This window comes from Geotrypetes seraphini, chromosome 2 (genome assembly GCF_902459505.1).
Source record: "Geotrypetes seraphini chromosome 2, aGeoSer1.1, whole genome shotgun sequence".
NCBI classification, from domain to species: Eukaryota; Metazoa; Chordata; class Amphibia; order Gymnophiona; family Dermophiidae; genus Geotrypetes; species Geotrypetes seraphini.
Genome location: NC_047085.1, coordinates 104,471,786 through 104,489,572, shown reverse-complemented (window position 1 = coordinate 104,489,572; position 17,787 = coordinate 104,471,786). Strand labels below are relative to the sequence as shown.

Genomic DNA, 17,787 nt, shown 5'->3' with positions numbered 1-17,787 from the left:
GACAAATTACAGCTATACTCGCTCGAGGAGCGCAGAGAGAGGGGGGACATGATCGAGACGTTCAAGTATCTTACGGGCCGCATCGAGGCGGAGGAAGATATCTTCTTTTTTAGGGGTCCCACGACAACAAGAGGGCATCCGTTGAAAATCAGGGGCGGGAAACTACGAGGTGACACCAGGAAATTCTTTTTCACTGAAAGAGTGGTTGATTGCTGGAATAGTCTTCCACTACAGGTGATTGAGGCCAGCAGCGTGCCTGATTTTAAGGCCAAATGGGATCGGCACATGGGATCTATTCACAGGGGAGGGACATTAAGGTGGGCAGACTAGATGGGCCGTGGGCCCTTATCTGCCGTCTATTTCTATGTTTCTATGAGTCGAGCTCCACTGGGAGATGACCTGGTATATAAACCAAAGATTAGATTAGAGATGTTTAAATACCTACATGATGTAAATGTGCATGAGCCTTGTCTCTTTCATTTGGACAGGAAGCTCTGGAATGAGAGGTCATAGGATGAAGTTTAGAGGTGATAGGCTCAGGAGTAATCTAAGGAAATACTTTTTTACAGAAAGGGTGGCAGATGCATGGAATAGTCTCCCGGTAGAGGTGGTGGAGACAGGGACTGTGTCTGATTTCAAGAAAGCCTGGGATAGGCACGTGGGATCTCTTAGAGAGAGGAAGAGTTTATAGTTACTGCGGATGGACAGACTGGATGGGCCATTTAGCCTTTATCTGCCATCATGTATCTATGACTTGCTCTTTGGGTGCAGTCCCTCAGTTCACCACCATGGGTAGTAGAAAATTTATATTCACTTTGGCACTAAAGAATGACATATGTGAGTCACCTAGTTCGGGTGCAGTTTTCATCAGTGGGACAAGGGAATAAGCAGAGAATGCTGAAAAACAGAATACAAACAGCAGTCCATCATAAAACAGTTCCAATCAAGAAGACATTTATCCCATTAAATTAGACCTTATTAGTTGTCTGCTTAATTTTATGTACTGAAGAGTACCTGAATAATAGCCCCTAGTATTTTCTATTCCATCAGTATGACACCCATATATAACAAGCTCATGTATATTTAAGTAAATGACAAACTTTTTAAAATACAATTTCCAACCCATAACTACCTGGGTTTAACTAATGGGATTCTCTATCATTTATTTTAGGCATGCTTTATTTATGATTAATGCTTCTATTTAAGTCATTTCTATACTAACATGGCTAACCCATTGCTCTATATTAATACCCAATAAAAATGTTTTTACATTTTAGGATTTCATTATCTAAAGCACATGCTAAGCTCAGTTTGAGAAAAGAGGTGCTTGAGGAAGATGCTTTGATTGCAGTCCTGTTATTTGAAGCATCTCTCACTGCAAAACATGGTAATTGCAATATATTAATACATTAGCTATGATTAAACTTCTAGGTATAAATATAATTTACTGAAAAATACATGCACTTGGGGGCATAATTTTACAAAATAAATGTCAAGCACAATTTTATAAAGGCACTAGTACACCTTATCTAAAATTTCTCACACATATTTTAAACCTGTACCACAATTAGTGTAAATAGAACCATTGTTTTAATTGAAATTTATTCATAGCAATTATTCCTGTTTAATTAATGTTTAAGTATTCTAATCATTGATCCCAAATTATTTTAGTCATCACAAACGATGACTGTATCTATAATCACTTACCCTCTCCTTTACAAAGCTACGCTAGCGTTTTTAGCATCGGCTAGAGAATGACACAGGGACCGTTTACCGCGGGTCACCGCAGAAAATCCGCAGGAATGGAGACATTGGCAACTGGTTTACCGCAGGAATGGGGACAAGACCTTTCACCGCCCCGTGGGAATGGGGACAAGACCTTTTACCGCCCCATGGGAGTGGTGAAAAGTCTTATTCCTGTGGTAAAAAAATAGTGCCCGTGTCAGACCCGGCATCTTCTCCCCAGCTCTTCTTGCGCCTATTTTACCTTCAGGAGCCAGCCATGCCACGATGAAGACAGAATGAACCTAAAACCAAAGCCTGAGACCAATGTGATTTGAAGAATAAAATTACCAGACAACAAAAAGAAAAAAAATAAATTTATTTTATATTTTGTGATTAGAATATTTCAGATTTGAAATATGTATCCTGCTTGAGCTGGTATTAGACATAACCGGGGACTGCAAAGTCCAGGCTGTGCTTCTTTAGCTTCCAGCTGGTTTAGGGCTCTCTCTCTGACCAGGGGGCAGTTGCCCTAGTTGCACTCCCCTAACATTATTCTTGCCATGTGTGACTAAAGCATTCTGTTAGCTTGATTTTTCTATGTAGCATTCTGTAGTAATTTGGTTTGTTCAGTTTTCACAATAGTGAAAGGGATATTTGTGAAAGGGAGGGGAGATGGGTTTTGTTGAACCTTGCTGTTTTATTTGTGTTTATAAAATGACAATTGTCAGAGAAGCTTCCGCCCACACACACGCGATTGCAGGGTGGCACAGGCAGGCTTCACCGGCATCCGTTTCTTTTCTAAAGCGCCACGAAGGTAAAGGGGAGAGGGAGGGAGATAGATTTGGCCGGCAGTAGGGAGGGAGGGAATGGGCCACGCATGCGATCGGTGACCGTGCGCCTTCCCTCCCTTGTTTCTTTACGCTGTGAAGGCAAGGGAGGGAGATTCTCGGGTTGCTGAAGGGCGGTGAGGTGGCAAGGGAAGGGTGGATGCTGCGGGAATGGGGCGGTGAAGGGGACGTCGGGGAAGGGGCGGGGACGTCAGTGACGGGGCAGTGATGAGGACAGATTTTTTTCTCCGTGTCATTCTCTAGCGTCAGCCATAGTGGTAACAGCTCCGATGTTCATAGAATTCCTATGAGCATCCAAATTGTTACCGTAGCGGCCAGTACTAAAAATGCTAGCACAGCTTTGAAAAGGAGGGGGGGGGGTTAGTCCAAGTTCACCAAAAATGTCAGTTTTACATTTATAAGGAAAGCAGTTTCCAAATCTAGTCCAGGCACTCAGAAACTATCCCATAACAAATAGATCCTTACACCTAAATTTAGGCCTGTTCCAAAGAGGTAACTGTATGTCTATTACCCACTCTCATTCAATAATTTTGTGAGCATGTTTTTGCGCTTAGTGCACAAACCTGCACATATAAGTTATAAAATAGTACCAATTATGTACATAACTTAATTGATAAATTAGGCACTAATTACTACCAATAATTGGCTATAATTCCTCTAAGTGCATCAAGCTTGGAAGCACCTCCAGGCTTTCATATATGCTACTATAGTCACCTTCTTCCTTTATCTTAGAAGGGTAGAGACCACTTCATCCGAATAGCCTCTATATGCTAGTGCCACACTCTCAAAAGCCATGCTATAAGACCAAAGGCATTCTGGATCCTGCAGGGCATTTGGACCCTGTGTGAGCAGCCGGAGATGACATGGAAATTTGAGACCCTGATCCCTTTATAGACAGACCAGGTATGCATACCATGGTTGTCTCAACCAGTCTGGTGCTACTACAATCACCAGCCCCTGGTGCACCATGCTCTTGCGCAGAAATCTGCCTATCATGCGCTAGAGAGGGAAGGCGTAAAGAAGACATGCCTTTGGCCAGAGCTGCACTAGGGTCAGCTAGGCCCTCACTTTCTGGCTCATATCTTCGACTGAAGAACCGAGCCGCTTTCTTTACATTACATTAGTGATTTCTATTCCGCTTGTGCCTTGCGGTTCTATTTATTCATATTTCTTGTTGGCTGCCGATGCCATCAGATCAAATGTCTGGTGCCTTTACCGACACACAATGTAGGTGAAGGCTTCATGAAACAGTGACCACTCCTCAGGAACTAGGGTCTTCCAGCTGAGGAAACCCACTTGCACATTATCTACTCCTGCCACATGTGCCACCAAGAGCACCAAAAGATGGGCCTCCATCTATTGAAAGAGCACCTGGTCTTCCAAACTTAGAGTAGCACTCTTGGTGCCCTCCTGGCAATTGACATAGGCTACCGCCGATGAGTTGTCTGAGAAAACTCGTACTGCTTTTCTCTGCAGCATGCTCCCGAATGCCTGAAGTGCCAGTCGGATGGCTCAAAGTTCCAAGCGGCTGATCAACCATTTCCTCTTTGAAGGAGACCAGTGTCCGTGAACCGGATGCCCCTCCCAATGTGCTGCCCCCACCCCCCTTGTTTAGGCTGGTGTCCACCACCAATATCACCCATACAGAGATGTGAAGCAGAACTCCTCTGGTGAGAGACTGGGGCTCCAACCACCAGGCTAGACTGCAATGAGCTTCTGCTGTCCAAGGTTGCTACTCCTCTCTGCGGGCCTCAACGGGAAAGGAACGCATCCTGGAGTGGATGCAAGTGCGCCGTTGCCCAGGGTACTACATTCATGGTCCTGTTTAATGTCCAGCACTCATCGATCTGTGGTGATCTCCACCCATGCTCCCCAATAGGCCAATAACCTCCCTCTGATACATGGAGGCTCGGCTGATGGCTTGGTGTCTTAAGTGCTTCTTGGAAGTTGTGGCGGAGCAGGATTCTGAAGACTGGGGGCACCTGGCCCCTTTGAGTCTTTGCCTGGAGCACTGAAAGGATCTTTGGCCTGAAGGCCTCCCCAAGAACTGGCAATATCTGGAGGAAAGTACCTCAACCTGACCCCCTAAGGGCTCAAGATCTGCTGTCCGGTAAAGACTTCAACTTGCAATCCTGCACACTCCCCATAAAATCATCCAGACCTTTTCCAGAGTAAATATCCCTTAAATGGCAATTTACACAAGGTCGCCTTTGAGGAGGAATCCTCCGCCCACTGAAAGATCCATGCAAGCGGAAATGGAATAAGCAGACATTTTGTTCATGACTCTGAAAAGATCATACAGAGCATCAGCTACGTAATCACTCCATACATTAGAAACAGGTGATCCCTCCTGGTTATTGCCTCCAGATCATACTGCATCCTGGAATGACAAGACGCTACTGCAGTTGCGTTTAAACTGGAGGTCATGGCCTCGGAGATCTTCATATAAACCAAACCTGTGGTCCTGGGCATCCTTTAACTGAGGAATTGGAAGACAGCCCAGAAGCATGGGAGGCAGAACAAAAGAATGCTAATGAAGCGCCCTGCAAGAATTCTCATAAGAAGGGATTGATTAGCCACACGTTCAGGAATGGAGTGCGTTGTACTAGAAAGGTGCATCATTATTCTGCACCTCGGGGTAGGGAAAGTCACACAATCTTATTTGGCCATAATCCTGATGCAAAAGAGATTGGGAAGTACTACTTTGCAGAAATAGCAAACACATAATTATGCATATGTTGCTATCACATCTAAAAACTCTTAAGGTCACATTTGGAAAATGATGTTGCATGTCCACATTTTGGAATTTGGCCACAAATTTTTATTTTTTAAATTGTTTTTGGTATGTTTAGGAACATCTGTATTTTGTGTAGCTCCAAATGCACTCTTTCCATTTGATATGTATGATGAAGATTGCTTACAACAAAGAGATGAATACCTCATGCAGTACTATCACCAACTGTTACAGTTCATTGCCACATATGGACCTGGAACACCTATCTTTACTGCTGAAGAATAAACACTGAAACAATACAGAATTTGCTTGTTTCTTAACGACTTGAATTGTTAAACAGATAACTAACTGCTTGTTCAAGATCCAGATTCAAAGTCCTTGTTTTCTAAGTTACTATACAGATTTTAAAAAAAAAAAAGAATTTAAGTAGTGTGCAGGAAAAAAAGAAAAGAAAACTACATTTAACATGAAAATTCATAGCTGAGGTTGGGTTTTGCCAGGAAACAAAAGTTTTTGTCAGGCGTTTGCTGAGGGAAGAATTAACTTTACATGATTCATGTTGAATGCTACACAATGTAACGGAGAGGGAAAAAGGAACAGGGGCCATATGGAAATATCTAGGAGTAATTTTATAAACTCATTTTTATTCATATGTGGCTACATGCCTCATATAAAAGATCAACTAGCGTAAAAGTATGCACCATATACAGGGATGGACTTAAAGTACATACATAGATTAGACTACTCTAATCTGTACAGCTGCTGCTTTTGCTAGTATTCTATGCACCTGTCTTTATAAAAACAGCATCTACTGTAAGCAAGCACCTACTTGCCTCTTCAATCAAGCATCCTGTTATAAAATTAGCCTCCTAAAGCAGAGATGAAAATGCTTGTTTTATTTGGTTCATAGACAACAGCGCGAAAGACAAAGGCGCGCCCAGACAATTGAGCGCAGCGCGGAGGTGCGTGCCGCTCAAAATTACTGTTTTTAGGGGCTCCAATGGGGGGGTTTTGTTGGAGAAACCCCCCCCTTTACTTAATAGACATCATGCCGGCGTTATGGGGGGTTGTAACCCTCCACATTTTACTGTAAACTTAACTTTTTCCCTAAAAACAGGGAAAAAGTGACGTTTTCAGTAAAATGTGGGGGGTTACAACCCCCCACAATGCGGCGCGATGTCTATTAAGTAGAGTGGGGGGTTCCCCCCACGCCCCCCGTCAGAGCCCTAAAAACAGTAATTTTGAACAGCGCGCGCCTCCACGCTGCGCTCAATTGTCTGGGCGTGCCTTTGTCCCGGCGTGCTTTTGACCTGACACCGTTTCATTTATTGTTTTTAGATTTCTACATTGTAAAGCTTGTAAATCTTAAATTTTATTCTGCTACTTGTTGACAGCTTTCCTTGACTGAAAGTATGTTTAATCTATACTAAATTTCTTAACAATTTGTTATGAATGTTGCAATCTTGTCCAATACCAGTAAGTTAGAAAAAGTATGTGTGATTTTAAATGTACTTGAGCAAATAAAGTTCACAGCAACTGAAATTTATTAGCCCTGTTCATATCTCTAAAGTAATACATCTTGGATAATTCTTTTTGTAAATCCACCTTGAACTGCAAGGTATTGGCCGGAATAGAAATCCCCCTAATGTAATGTAAACATGTGTGCTACGTATTTCAACCAGGCCACAATGCACCATGCATACTTAGCCAGGTGTCAGCAGTGCAAGCGAGCATCACCTGAGCTAGTGTCATCCTAGATATTGCCAGGACCTTGGCAGGAGTTAACTGCACTCTTACTCTCAAGGAATACCACTTGTCCCATTGTAAGAGGTGATAGAGGGATAAAGCTAAAGGCATTTGCACATTGGGCAAGGGTTGAATAGAAGGGATGAGAAATTATGGCAAGATGGTTTCACAGGTCATACACACCTGAAATTTTTCACAGGCTTCATCACCCAACAATCCTGTACCTTGCACTGCAAAATCTGCAGGCGGGAAAACCCACTCCCTCCTGCCTACAGGACCCGCATGCTGCAAATATGGGCCTTCCCCCCCTCCCACTGTATCATTGGGATGCATTGGGAGGGGGGAAAGCCAATCATTCACAGCAAGAAGCCCTGTAGACAGGAGGGTATGGGCTTCCCTCCTGCAGATTTTGCAGCACAAGGTACAGGAGTGTCAGGTGATGTGGGAGGGGTGTTACCAGTGCTGTCGGGAGTGTAAAGGGATAATGGGGGGGGGGGTAAGGGAGTGTAGTGTGTAGGTGGCTGTCTGAGGAAGGGGATTGGTGCTTGTAAGGAGGGAGAAATCTCCCCTGCCAGTTCAGCTGATCCTGGCAGGGGAGAATCCCCATTAGCTGAGCAGCAAGAATACCCAAAACTGGCTCAGCTGATGAGGACAAGATAGTTGGGTACATCTACAAAACTTGCTTTTGTGTGTTTTTGACGTGGACATTTTTATTTTTGAAATGGCCCAAAACGATAAGATGTCATAAGGACCAAAAACTTATGCATAGGTCTTTGATGTTGTCCACCATAATATCTTAATTTACCAACTTTCTGAGATAAGCATTGATTCCAGAGTCTTAGACTGGTTCTTGAAATTTTTACAATCCCGCTCTTACACTGTTAACATGAATGGAACCATGTCTGCTCCTTGGAGTCTGCTATGTGGTATTCCCCAGGGATCACCTCTGTCCCCTATTCTTTTTAACATTTATATGTCTTCTTTGAAATTCTTCCATGTATCTCCCTTTGAAACTCTATTTACATATGCAGATGACATCCTTGTCCTTCTCGAGATAGATTCGAACCTGACTAACCTCACCGAAAATATAACAGCTTGCATAACAAAACTCCAATCCTGGGCCCCTCACTGTACAAATGAAGCTGAATGAGTCCAAAACAAAATGACTCTGGCTTGGCCCAAAATTAGATCAGTTACCCACACTCATTCCACTACCTTCTGGTCCCACACTGCAGATCGATTTCTTAAGCAAAGTTTTGGGCATCATTATTGATTCTACACACAATTTCAAAAACTACTTAATATTTCTAGAGTAAGGGGCCCTTTTACTAATATGCGCTAGCCGTTTTATGCGTGCACTAAACACTGTGTCCATAGAATATAATGGATGCGTTGGCATTTAGCACATACTAAAATGGTTAGCGCGCCTTAGGGGCTCCTTTTACAAAGGTGCTAGGGTTTTTAGCGCACGCACATTAGCATGCGGTAGCCAAAAATCTACCACCTCCCTTTTTAATTGGCTAGCACGCTCAGGAATTTAATGTGCGCTATTGCGCTCATTAAGACCCTAGCGCACCTTTGTAAAAGGACCCCTTAGAGAGGTTGACAGAACAAGAATCTAGAAGTATTGGGGGTAGGGATGGAGGGACTCCTATAGTATACTATTCAGCAAAGAATGGATACTACTACTTATAATTTCTATAGCACTACTAGATGTACACAGTGCTATACATTAAACATTCAAGAGACAGTCCCTGTTCAGTAGACCTTATAATCCTCATGGTCAAATCACTTTAATATGACCATCGCCTACATCTGATGTCAGGGACACAGCCAATGAACAAATGCACATGTCATGCAGACTTTGTGGGGATATAAGGTGGGATATTAGCAAGTTTCCAATATAGCAACTGTTGCTGGGGTGGGGGAAATGCAATTTATCTGACACTGAAAAAGGGAGAAAGGGTTGCAGGCACAGAGATTTTTTTTTGTAGAAGTCTGATTGCAACCTTTTTGACAACCCAATATAGTAACTGTGAGGCAGTACAAGCCATCAATGCAAGATGTGAACATCAGCTGCGCTGGTCAGTATAGACTGATTGGCACATTACCATGGAGAAACTCACCATCCAAATGAATCAGGGGGCTTCCAGATGTGTGTCCAATACAATTGTGCAGTGAGCCCTGTTGCAAATGGGGCTCCAGAGCAGATGGCTGGTGGCTGAACCTATGCTCAACAGGGTTCAATGCAAAAAACAGCTGCAATTTGCACAGTACAGATATTGGATTTGCACCAACTAACAGAGGGCTGCCTTCTCCGATGAGTCCATATTTTGAGCTCCAAACACGTCAGGTGTGAAAACCATTGAGAACAAACTTCCAGCAACCATTATTGGATGTACACAAACTCTGGTGGCAGTAGCATTATAGGCTGAGGAATGTTTTCTTGGTATAGTCTGGGTCCCATGCCTACCTCTGGAAGGCAACTCTCAACCGATATCACTCCATTCCTTGCTGATCAAGTACACCCCCAAACATGTTGACTGTTTCCTATGGCCAATGGGATCTTTTAACATAACAATGCAAACACATCAAACCACCAGAATTATTCATGGAGTGGTTTGCAGAGCACAACCAAGTTTTCCAGCTACTCCCCTGGCCCTCTGATTTCCCCAGACTTCTAACCCAATCGATATGTTTGACAATTGGATCCACCACCACACACACTGTCAGACACACTGCAGTCTGCATGGCTCCAGATTACCTCTAGTACCCATCCAGTGATATTCTGTGTATTAGCAGGTGGTCATAATAATGTAACTTGATTGTGCAATTAAAACAGACAAACAGGACAAGTAGGGGGCTAGGGAGTTTCTCAGAGAGGGAATAATAAAATCATGAGTGCTTTACAAGTGACCTAGTACAGTTTGAGGAACAAATCTAAAGAAGCATCAGTATTATACTTCAAAGGGTATATTTTTCCCCATATACAAGCCCTTCAGATAAGTCAAGTAGAAAAGACCAATGACCAAAAGGCAAAGACAGGATAGTGTGCAATTGTCCTAAAATATAAAGGGCTCCTCAAAGAAGTGGAAAATCATCCTCCTGGTGTGGGGAAATTATATTCAATGTTTTTGAAATTGCCTAGTTACATCTTGGACACAACAAAGGGCTAGAGCACAGGTGTCGAAGTCGGTCCTCGAGGGCCGGAATCCAGTCGGGTTTTCAGGATTTCCCTAATGAATCTGCATGAGATCTATGTGCATGCACTGCTTTCAATGCATATTCATTGGGGAAATCCAGAAAACCCGACTGGATTCTGGCCCTCGAGGAGGGACTTTGACACCCCTGGGCTAGAGCAACAAAGAATGGGTCACAGGAAGTGTGGTATGGAATACAGGATAGGAAGTCTGAGCAGTAGAAAAAAACACAAAACAGCTTTTATTTATTTAGTTTTTGGGGGGTAGAGGGAGAGAGTGTAATATGTGTTATAGTTCTCAGGTTTGGCTGGTATAAGCTAGGGTGTTATAAAACCTAGACTACTACTACTATTTATTATTTCTATAACACTGAAAAGCATATGCAGTGCTGTACATTTTTTTTTATTATTAATCTTTATTGATTTTCAAACTTTGACAGTGCCATACAATTAATTTAGATATAAACACTACAAAAAAAAGGCACTTTAAATACATCATTATACATAAAACAATCATTTCCCCCCTCCTCCCCTTAACTTGTATTATTAATTAATCTTTTATTTCATTTTTAAAGCTCCCAGTAAGTTGTATGTATAATACAATCATTTATACTTAAATCACACTTAATTATAACATCAAATATCGAATATATCCCTCTCCCTTGTATCCTCTATTTATTCATAAGTAAAAGAAATCATAAAATAATCCCATCCCACCCTGGACGTATATGAACCAAATTGAAAAAAAATTAATGTTTATCCTATACAATACTTTCAATCTTTGCAATATTTTGTCAATGGCTCCCAAATAACCTAATTTTTTTTTACAATTTCCCTGCTGTATAGCAATTATCCTTTCCATTTTGAATATATGGCATGAGTTCCACCAAAAGCTGTAATTCAGCCTCTTCCAATTTTTCCAGTTATCCGTGATCTGTTGTATGGCAACCCCTGTCATAATGAGCAGATGGCTTTTAGCCCTCATTGACATGCCAAACAATACAGTGTCATAAGATAATGCCACTGGATTTTCTAACAAATTATTAATTTGACCCCATATTGACTTTCAAAAAGCAAGTATCCATGGACAGTAGAATAACAAATGATCTAATGTCCCAGCTTCAAGATGACAGTGTCAGCATCTATTAGATTTAGAGCTATCTAACTTCTGTAAACGAACCGAGGTACAAAATGCTCTATGTAACAGAAAAAAACAGGTTAGTCTCATAGATGCAGACACTGTACATCTCATAGGCAATATGCAACACAGTCCCTGCTCAGAAGAACTTACAATCTAATTTGGAAAGACAGGACACAGGAGTTAGGGAATTTCTTGCAGAGAATGATAGGTAATTTTATGGCACATGAGAGTTGAAAGCATTATCAAAAAAGTGGGCTTTTAGCTTAGATTTGAATACTGCTAGAGATGGTGCTTGACATAAAGACTCAGGCAGTTTGTTCCATGGATACAGCACAAGATAAAAGGGACTTGCCTGCTGGAGTTCACAGGTGGGAGCACAGGGGGAGATGTGTGGAGAGACATTGAGGGTCTACAGAGTGAACACACTTGTAGGTTAGTAAGAGGAGTTTGAACTGTATTTGGAAATAGGTAGTGTGTTCAAAAAGAAGGGGTCAGATTTTGGTATTACAGAGGAAGAAGCGACAGACTTTACTAGTTTGTTGGATCTGAGCAGTGAAGCAGAGGAGTTAAAGATGACCCCCCAAGGTTATGAGCTGACAGCACAGGAAGGAGGAGTAGTTTTGTCCAGAGAGAGAGAATGGGGGGAAGTGGGTTTAGGTAGTTCAGGCCTGGATTCCTCTAGAGATATCTAGTATGGAGAAGTAGATCTGGGAATCATCAGCATATAGGTGATACTAAAAACCATGGGATGAGATCAGTGCACCAAAGGAGCAAGTACACACGGAGAAAAGGAGAGGTCCTAACACGGAGCCTTGAGGTACATCCATAGCCAGTAGGCTAACAGTGGAGGAGGATCCCCCATTGCATGCACAAAGTGCAATGGGAGAGACAGGATGAAAACCAGGAGAAAACCAAACCTTGGAATCCCAGCAAGGATTTATTTGGTTTTATATCCCATCCTCCCAGGAGAGCTCAGAACAGGTTACAAGTTTACATACATAAAGCATAGTAAAACACGGTATAGTGTGACATAGCATGGCAGACATTATATATGCTGACATACATTTATATAAACATATACATAGCATGGTAAACATAGTATACAAGTGTGGCTAATCTAGTATGACAGTATGGCACTTAACATGGTAGAACCTAGCGCAGTAGATATGGGATAGCATGTATTGTGCAGTGCATCACAAACTGTGTGGCGTGGCACACTAGTGTGCCTCTTTTTTTTTTAGTTCAATAATTTTTATTGAATATTATAAGAAATATACAGAAAGCAGTTCAACACATAGAGTCAGAGGAAAAAACATTGGTGTAGAAAAAATCCGTATCAACAATCATTTGTATACAACCAGATTAGTAAAAGGGATCCAGAGTGTTTGGAACTGCTAATGAAAGATATAGAAAAGACAGAGAAGCAAGAAGAGTGAAATAAAAGAAGGAAGAGAGAAAGAGAGAGATGAAGAAAGAGAGAGAGAGAGAGGAAGAAGAGGAAGTCTCATCATTGTAACGGGCCAGCCTAGCAAAGGCCCTGAGGCTGTTGATGTAAACCGTGTCTAAATTAATCTTCACGGCAGCTCTCTGGCCAAGTTAAAAGCACACTAAGCTGCCGCTAGACAGGATAAGTACTGCTTGGCAGGGGAGGAAGGAAAGGGAAGGGAGAAGGGGTATTGCTGGACAGGGGGCAGGGAAAGGTAAGGGAGAAAAGGTGCTGCTGGACCTGGCAGAAGGGGAGGGAAAGAAAAGATGCTACACACTGGAGGAGAGGGTGAGATGGTGGATGGGGAGAGAGCATAATAGCTGTGAGTGGGGTTGGGGGGAGGGAAGGAAGGAAAATTGTTACAGGAGTGAGAGAGGGAGAAATGGACAAGAGGTGAAGGAGAAATGGTGCATGGGGAGACAACATGGATTGGGGAGTGGGAAGGAAGGATGTCACTCAAGGGAAGAGGCAAAGAGAGAGAAAGTGTGAAGGAGGCAGAAAGGGTTGGACTCAAGGAGAGGACGAGATGGATGGGGAGGACAGAAAGTAGAGGAGAAATGTCACACTTGGGGGGAAAGGGCAGAGAGTGAAAAGTTGGACACATGGAGGGAAAGAGAGAGAGATGTTAGTTAGGGGAGGGAAGGAGGACCAGAGGAGAAGCATGCAGGAGGAAAAGAGAAAAAAAATGTTAGACTGGTGGAAAGAAGGGAGAAATGTTGGACTGGGAGGGGGACCAGAAAGGAGGAAGGGAAGTCGGGGTACTCAGTTGATATTTGTTACTTCCCTGCTAGCACGCCCTACTGGCATTTCAGAGTCTATCATGAGGGCCTCTGCACTTGCGTGGATGTCAATGTGATGATGTCACGCAAGCGTGTGATGTCATCATAGTGACATCCGTGCACTTCTGGGCGCCTCGAGCCATGGCCACTACCTTTAGTGTGCCCCGGCTCAAGAAAGTTTGAGAGATACTGGTATAGTGAATAGAGCACGTGAATTGGTAAAATGGTAGACATGGTATGGCATATATAGTAAGAAAAATACAATGTATAGTAGAGTGGGAGAAAAAGGTGACAGTATGACAATGTGGGAAAGCGTACAGTATTTTGTTTAATAGCTGCATCACGCTGCTCTTGATGAGTTTCAGCTATGTGCTGCCTAAATCCTACTGTATCATCACAAGACTGAGAGCGCACCTTGTTATTCAATCTGAATGTAAGCTATGCAGTACTGGAAGAAACAGATAAAGCTGAACCATGGACCAAGCCACATGAAAAGGAGCATGCAGGGAGTTCCACTGCCCCTGAATGACATTCCAAATGTCCTGGTTCATTGGAAAAGAGCAAGAGGACTGCTAGATGTCCTTCAGAAGTGGATCCACCATGCACGGAACCTCCTTAGGTATCCCCTCAAACTTCAAAACAGACATGACCTGCAAAATGAGCTCCTGCAACTCCGCTCAGCGAAAGATCCTAGCCACCGAAGAATCTTTACCTGGGGGCAAATCTTCCAGGCAAAAGTCCTGCTCAAAAGAGGGCTCTTGCCCAGTAGGTCCCCATCCTCCTCCACAGCCTTGCAATCCATGAAATTATCCTTCTCCTAGTCCATGTCTTTGCTTCTGTGGATGAGGAGAATACAAGAGCGCCTCCCCAAAAGCTAGAGGATAAGACCCCCTGGATTTGTAAAGGCAGGAGGCCCTGTATGTAGGCAGCACAAAATAGGTTGGAAAATCCACCTCCGAGGCAGCAAGCAAACCTGACCTAAACTGAGAAGAGAGAGGAAGACATCAACTCTAGTCACAGGGGAAGATTGGGACCTGAAGAGGTCCCCAAAATGGCAGCAGAACTCAGAAGTTCAAATGGCAGCAGTTCCTGCCAAAACTGGAGTCACCGGCAAAGCAAGGCTTCGTGGCCGACTGTGATCCTGCTGCATTCCCATATGATGTGCCCGACTGCAGCACCAGCTCAGATAAAGCAGCCACTGCCAGCGAAGTTGAGGCTTGCTGGCCAGCACAAAAAGAACAGACAGGCCACATCAATAGCCCAGCACTGACAGGTCCCACAGCACTTCTGCTTTTGGCTGCTCAATCACCCCCAGACCAAAAATTCCAAGGAGGAAAGACCAGAGCAGACAAGCTTAAACTAAACACACAGATTCCCTGCCCTGCACTATGACAAGCTGATAGCAAAGTTTAAGACTTTTTTTTTAAACCCACATTAACAAACTGAAACACTTGCTTTCAGATAAAGCCCACTAGCTGAGGCTCTCTTCTTATTTGAAGCACCCAAAAGGCTAAGAAGGGGAAGGGTCTCGGCCATACAGGGCAGAAAAAGCACCACCACCCCAACGGGACTCGGCTCCAGTCCAGCATCTAGGAACCAAGAGTCATAGAGAGGTCCCCACAATCACCTCCAAACAACAAGGGGTTAATGACCTGCAAATAATGCCCGCCCCCCCCCAAAAAAAATAAACAAACAACCCCCAAAAAATAAACAAACAACCTCAATCCTCCAAGGGAGAGAGACAGTACAAGCATACCACTTCTACCATTTACTGAAACTAAGAAATGACTGGCTTTCATGGGACTGCGCCTACCTATAGAGATCGCAGCCCAGTGGCTCTCAGTCTCCATCTGCTGGTAGAATTGCATAATATTCATCTATGATGGTCTCTAGAGGGACACTACGGAACTTAGGATAGAATACTGGGCTTGATGAACCTTTCATCTAACCCACCATGAAACATCTTATGTTCTAATGTAGTTTGTAAATCTGCTGATATATAAAGAAATGTCTACAGAGAGAAAGTCTGTGATGTTCCCAAATCTAAAAACAGACAAACATGAGTCAGTCTTGGCTTTATATTGGGGATTAATGTAGCACTGGAATGGAACCCATTGCCAAAGAGACTGTCAACAGGTTACGAACAGTGCAAAATATGTGATCAACAATATCGAAAGCAGCAGATAGATCGAGAAGGATGAGGATAGAGTAGAGGCCACTAGATCTGGCCAGGAACAGGTCATTAGAGACTTTGGCAAGGGCAGTTTCTATGAAATGGAGTTGGTGAAAGCCTGATTGAAGTGGGTCAAAAATAGCTTGAATTGAAAGGAAGTCCAAGCAACGGCAGTGAACAGCACATTCTAGTAGCTTGGATAAGAAGGGAAGGAAGGAAATAGTGCAATACATTAGAATCTCAGTTAACTGGTACTCTGTTAACTGTCACTGTCACCCAACCAGCAAAAAAAATTGCTGGGAAAAATAATCCCTTGAAGCACCAGTGGCAGAAGTCCTGAGCCACAAACCCCACCTCCCTCCCAACCCGAAGCACCAGCACGGCAGTGATCCTGAGCTGTGAACCCCCTCACTCCTTATCTGAAGTAGCAGCCAGTCATTAGGAGGCAGCACTCAAAACAGGTTACTCGCAGCCAGCCCCAGCAGAACCTTTCTTCTGAAGCATCACTTCCGACACGTCAGAGGAAAGGCCCTGCTGGGCCCGACTGACTGCAAGCAGCCTATTTTGAGCATTGCCTCCTGCTGACCAGCTTCAGGTGAGGCAGGGAGTTTGCAGTTCAGGACCATTGCTGCGCAGGGGGGGGGGGGGGTAATTGAGATCTGTGTTAGACAAGGTTTCTAACACAGCATTCAATCAACAATAAAGCACAGTTACTTACCGTAACAGGTGTTATCCAGGGACAGCAGGCATATATTCTCACATGTGGGTGACGTCATCTACGGAGCCCCGATGCGGACAGCATTTCAAGCAAACTTGATTGAAGATTCAAGTTTGCAGTGCTGCACCACGCATGTGTGCCTCCTGCTCCACTAAAGGGCGCATCCCCTCCTTGTGGTCTCCAGTTCACATATCCAGCAAAGTAGCCAACCCCGGGGAGGTAGGCGGGTAGTGAGAATATATGCCTGCTGTCCCTGGATAACACCTGTTACGGTAAGTAACTGTGCTTTATCCCAGGACAAGCAGGCATGATATTCTCACATGTGGGTGACCTCCAAGCTAATAACGAAGGGGTGGAGGGAAGTTGGCAATTTAAGAAAACAGATTACGTAACACCGATTGGCCGAACCGGCCATCGTTCCTGGACAATGTATCCAGGCAGTAGTGGGAGGTGAAGGTATGAACCGAAGACCACGTGGCAGCCTTGCAGATATCCTCGATAGGCGTAGACCTGAGGAAAGCAACCGAAGCTGCCATCGCTCGGACTTTATGCCCTGTGACTCGACCTTGTAGCGCAAGACCAGCCTTAGCGTAGCAAAAAGAAATACAAGCAGCCAACCAGTTTGACAAGGTGCGCTTGGAAACTGGGAGCCCCAAGTGATTGGGGTCGAACGATAAAAATAACTGTGGAACCTTCCGGTGAGACTGAGTGCGTTGGAGGTAAAAGGCCAGCGCTCTCTTACAGTCAAGGGTGTGAAGCGCCACCTCTCCGGGATGAGAGTGGGGCTTGGGAAAAAATACCGGCAGAACAATGGACTGATTGAGATGAAAATCAGATACTACCTTGGGCAAGAACTTAGGGTGAGTGCGGAGGACTACCTTGTCATGGTGAAAAACCGTGAAGGGCAGGTCCGCTACCAAAGCCTGTAGTTCACTAACCCTCCGAGCAGAAGTGAGGGCCAGCAAGAAGATCACTTTCCAAGTGAGAAACTTCAGATGACACTTATCCATAGGCTCAAAGTGGGGTTTCATCAGTTGAGCCAGGACGACGTTTAGATCCCAAACCACAGAGGGAGGCTTGATGGGAGGGTGAACATTCAAGAGACCTTTCATGAAACGAGAGACCAAGGGATGAAGTGAAAGAGCCCTTCCTTCCAGGGGCTGATGAAAGGCGGCGATCGCGCTAAGATGTACGCGAATGGAAGTTGTCTTCAGGCCTGAGTAGGACAATTGAAGCAA

At 43.9% G+C, this 17,787-nt stretch overlaps 1 protein-coding gene and 1 non-coding gene across 2 annotated transcripts in view; one reads left to right on the top strand and one right to left on the bottom strand.

Annotated features, from left to right (window-relative positions):
• MCMDC2 (minichromosome maintenance domain containing 2) overlaps positions 1 to 6,229 on the top strand; it is an 89,706-nt gene extending 83,477 nt beyond the window's left edge. The window contains exons 13-14 of the mRNA XM_033934257.1: positions 1,278 to 1,387; positions 5,426 to 6,229. Coding sequence (XP_033790148.1) covers positions 1,278 to 1,387; positions 5,426 to 5,592 — 277 coding nt within the window. The 3' untranslated portion in view covers positions 5,593 to 6,229. The remainder of the gene's footprint in view (positions 1 to 1,277; positions 1,388 to 5,425) is intronic.
• Positions 6,230 to 15,687: 9,458 nt separating this feature from the next.
• Positions 15,688 to 15,810, bottom strand: LOC117356162. The gene has a single exon (XR_004538592.1). It is a non-coding gene; the product is annotated as a small nucleolar RNA SNORA54 (small nucleolar RNA).
• Between the last annotated feature and the right edge of the window lie 1,977 nt (positions 15,811 to 17,787).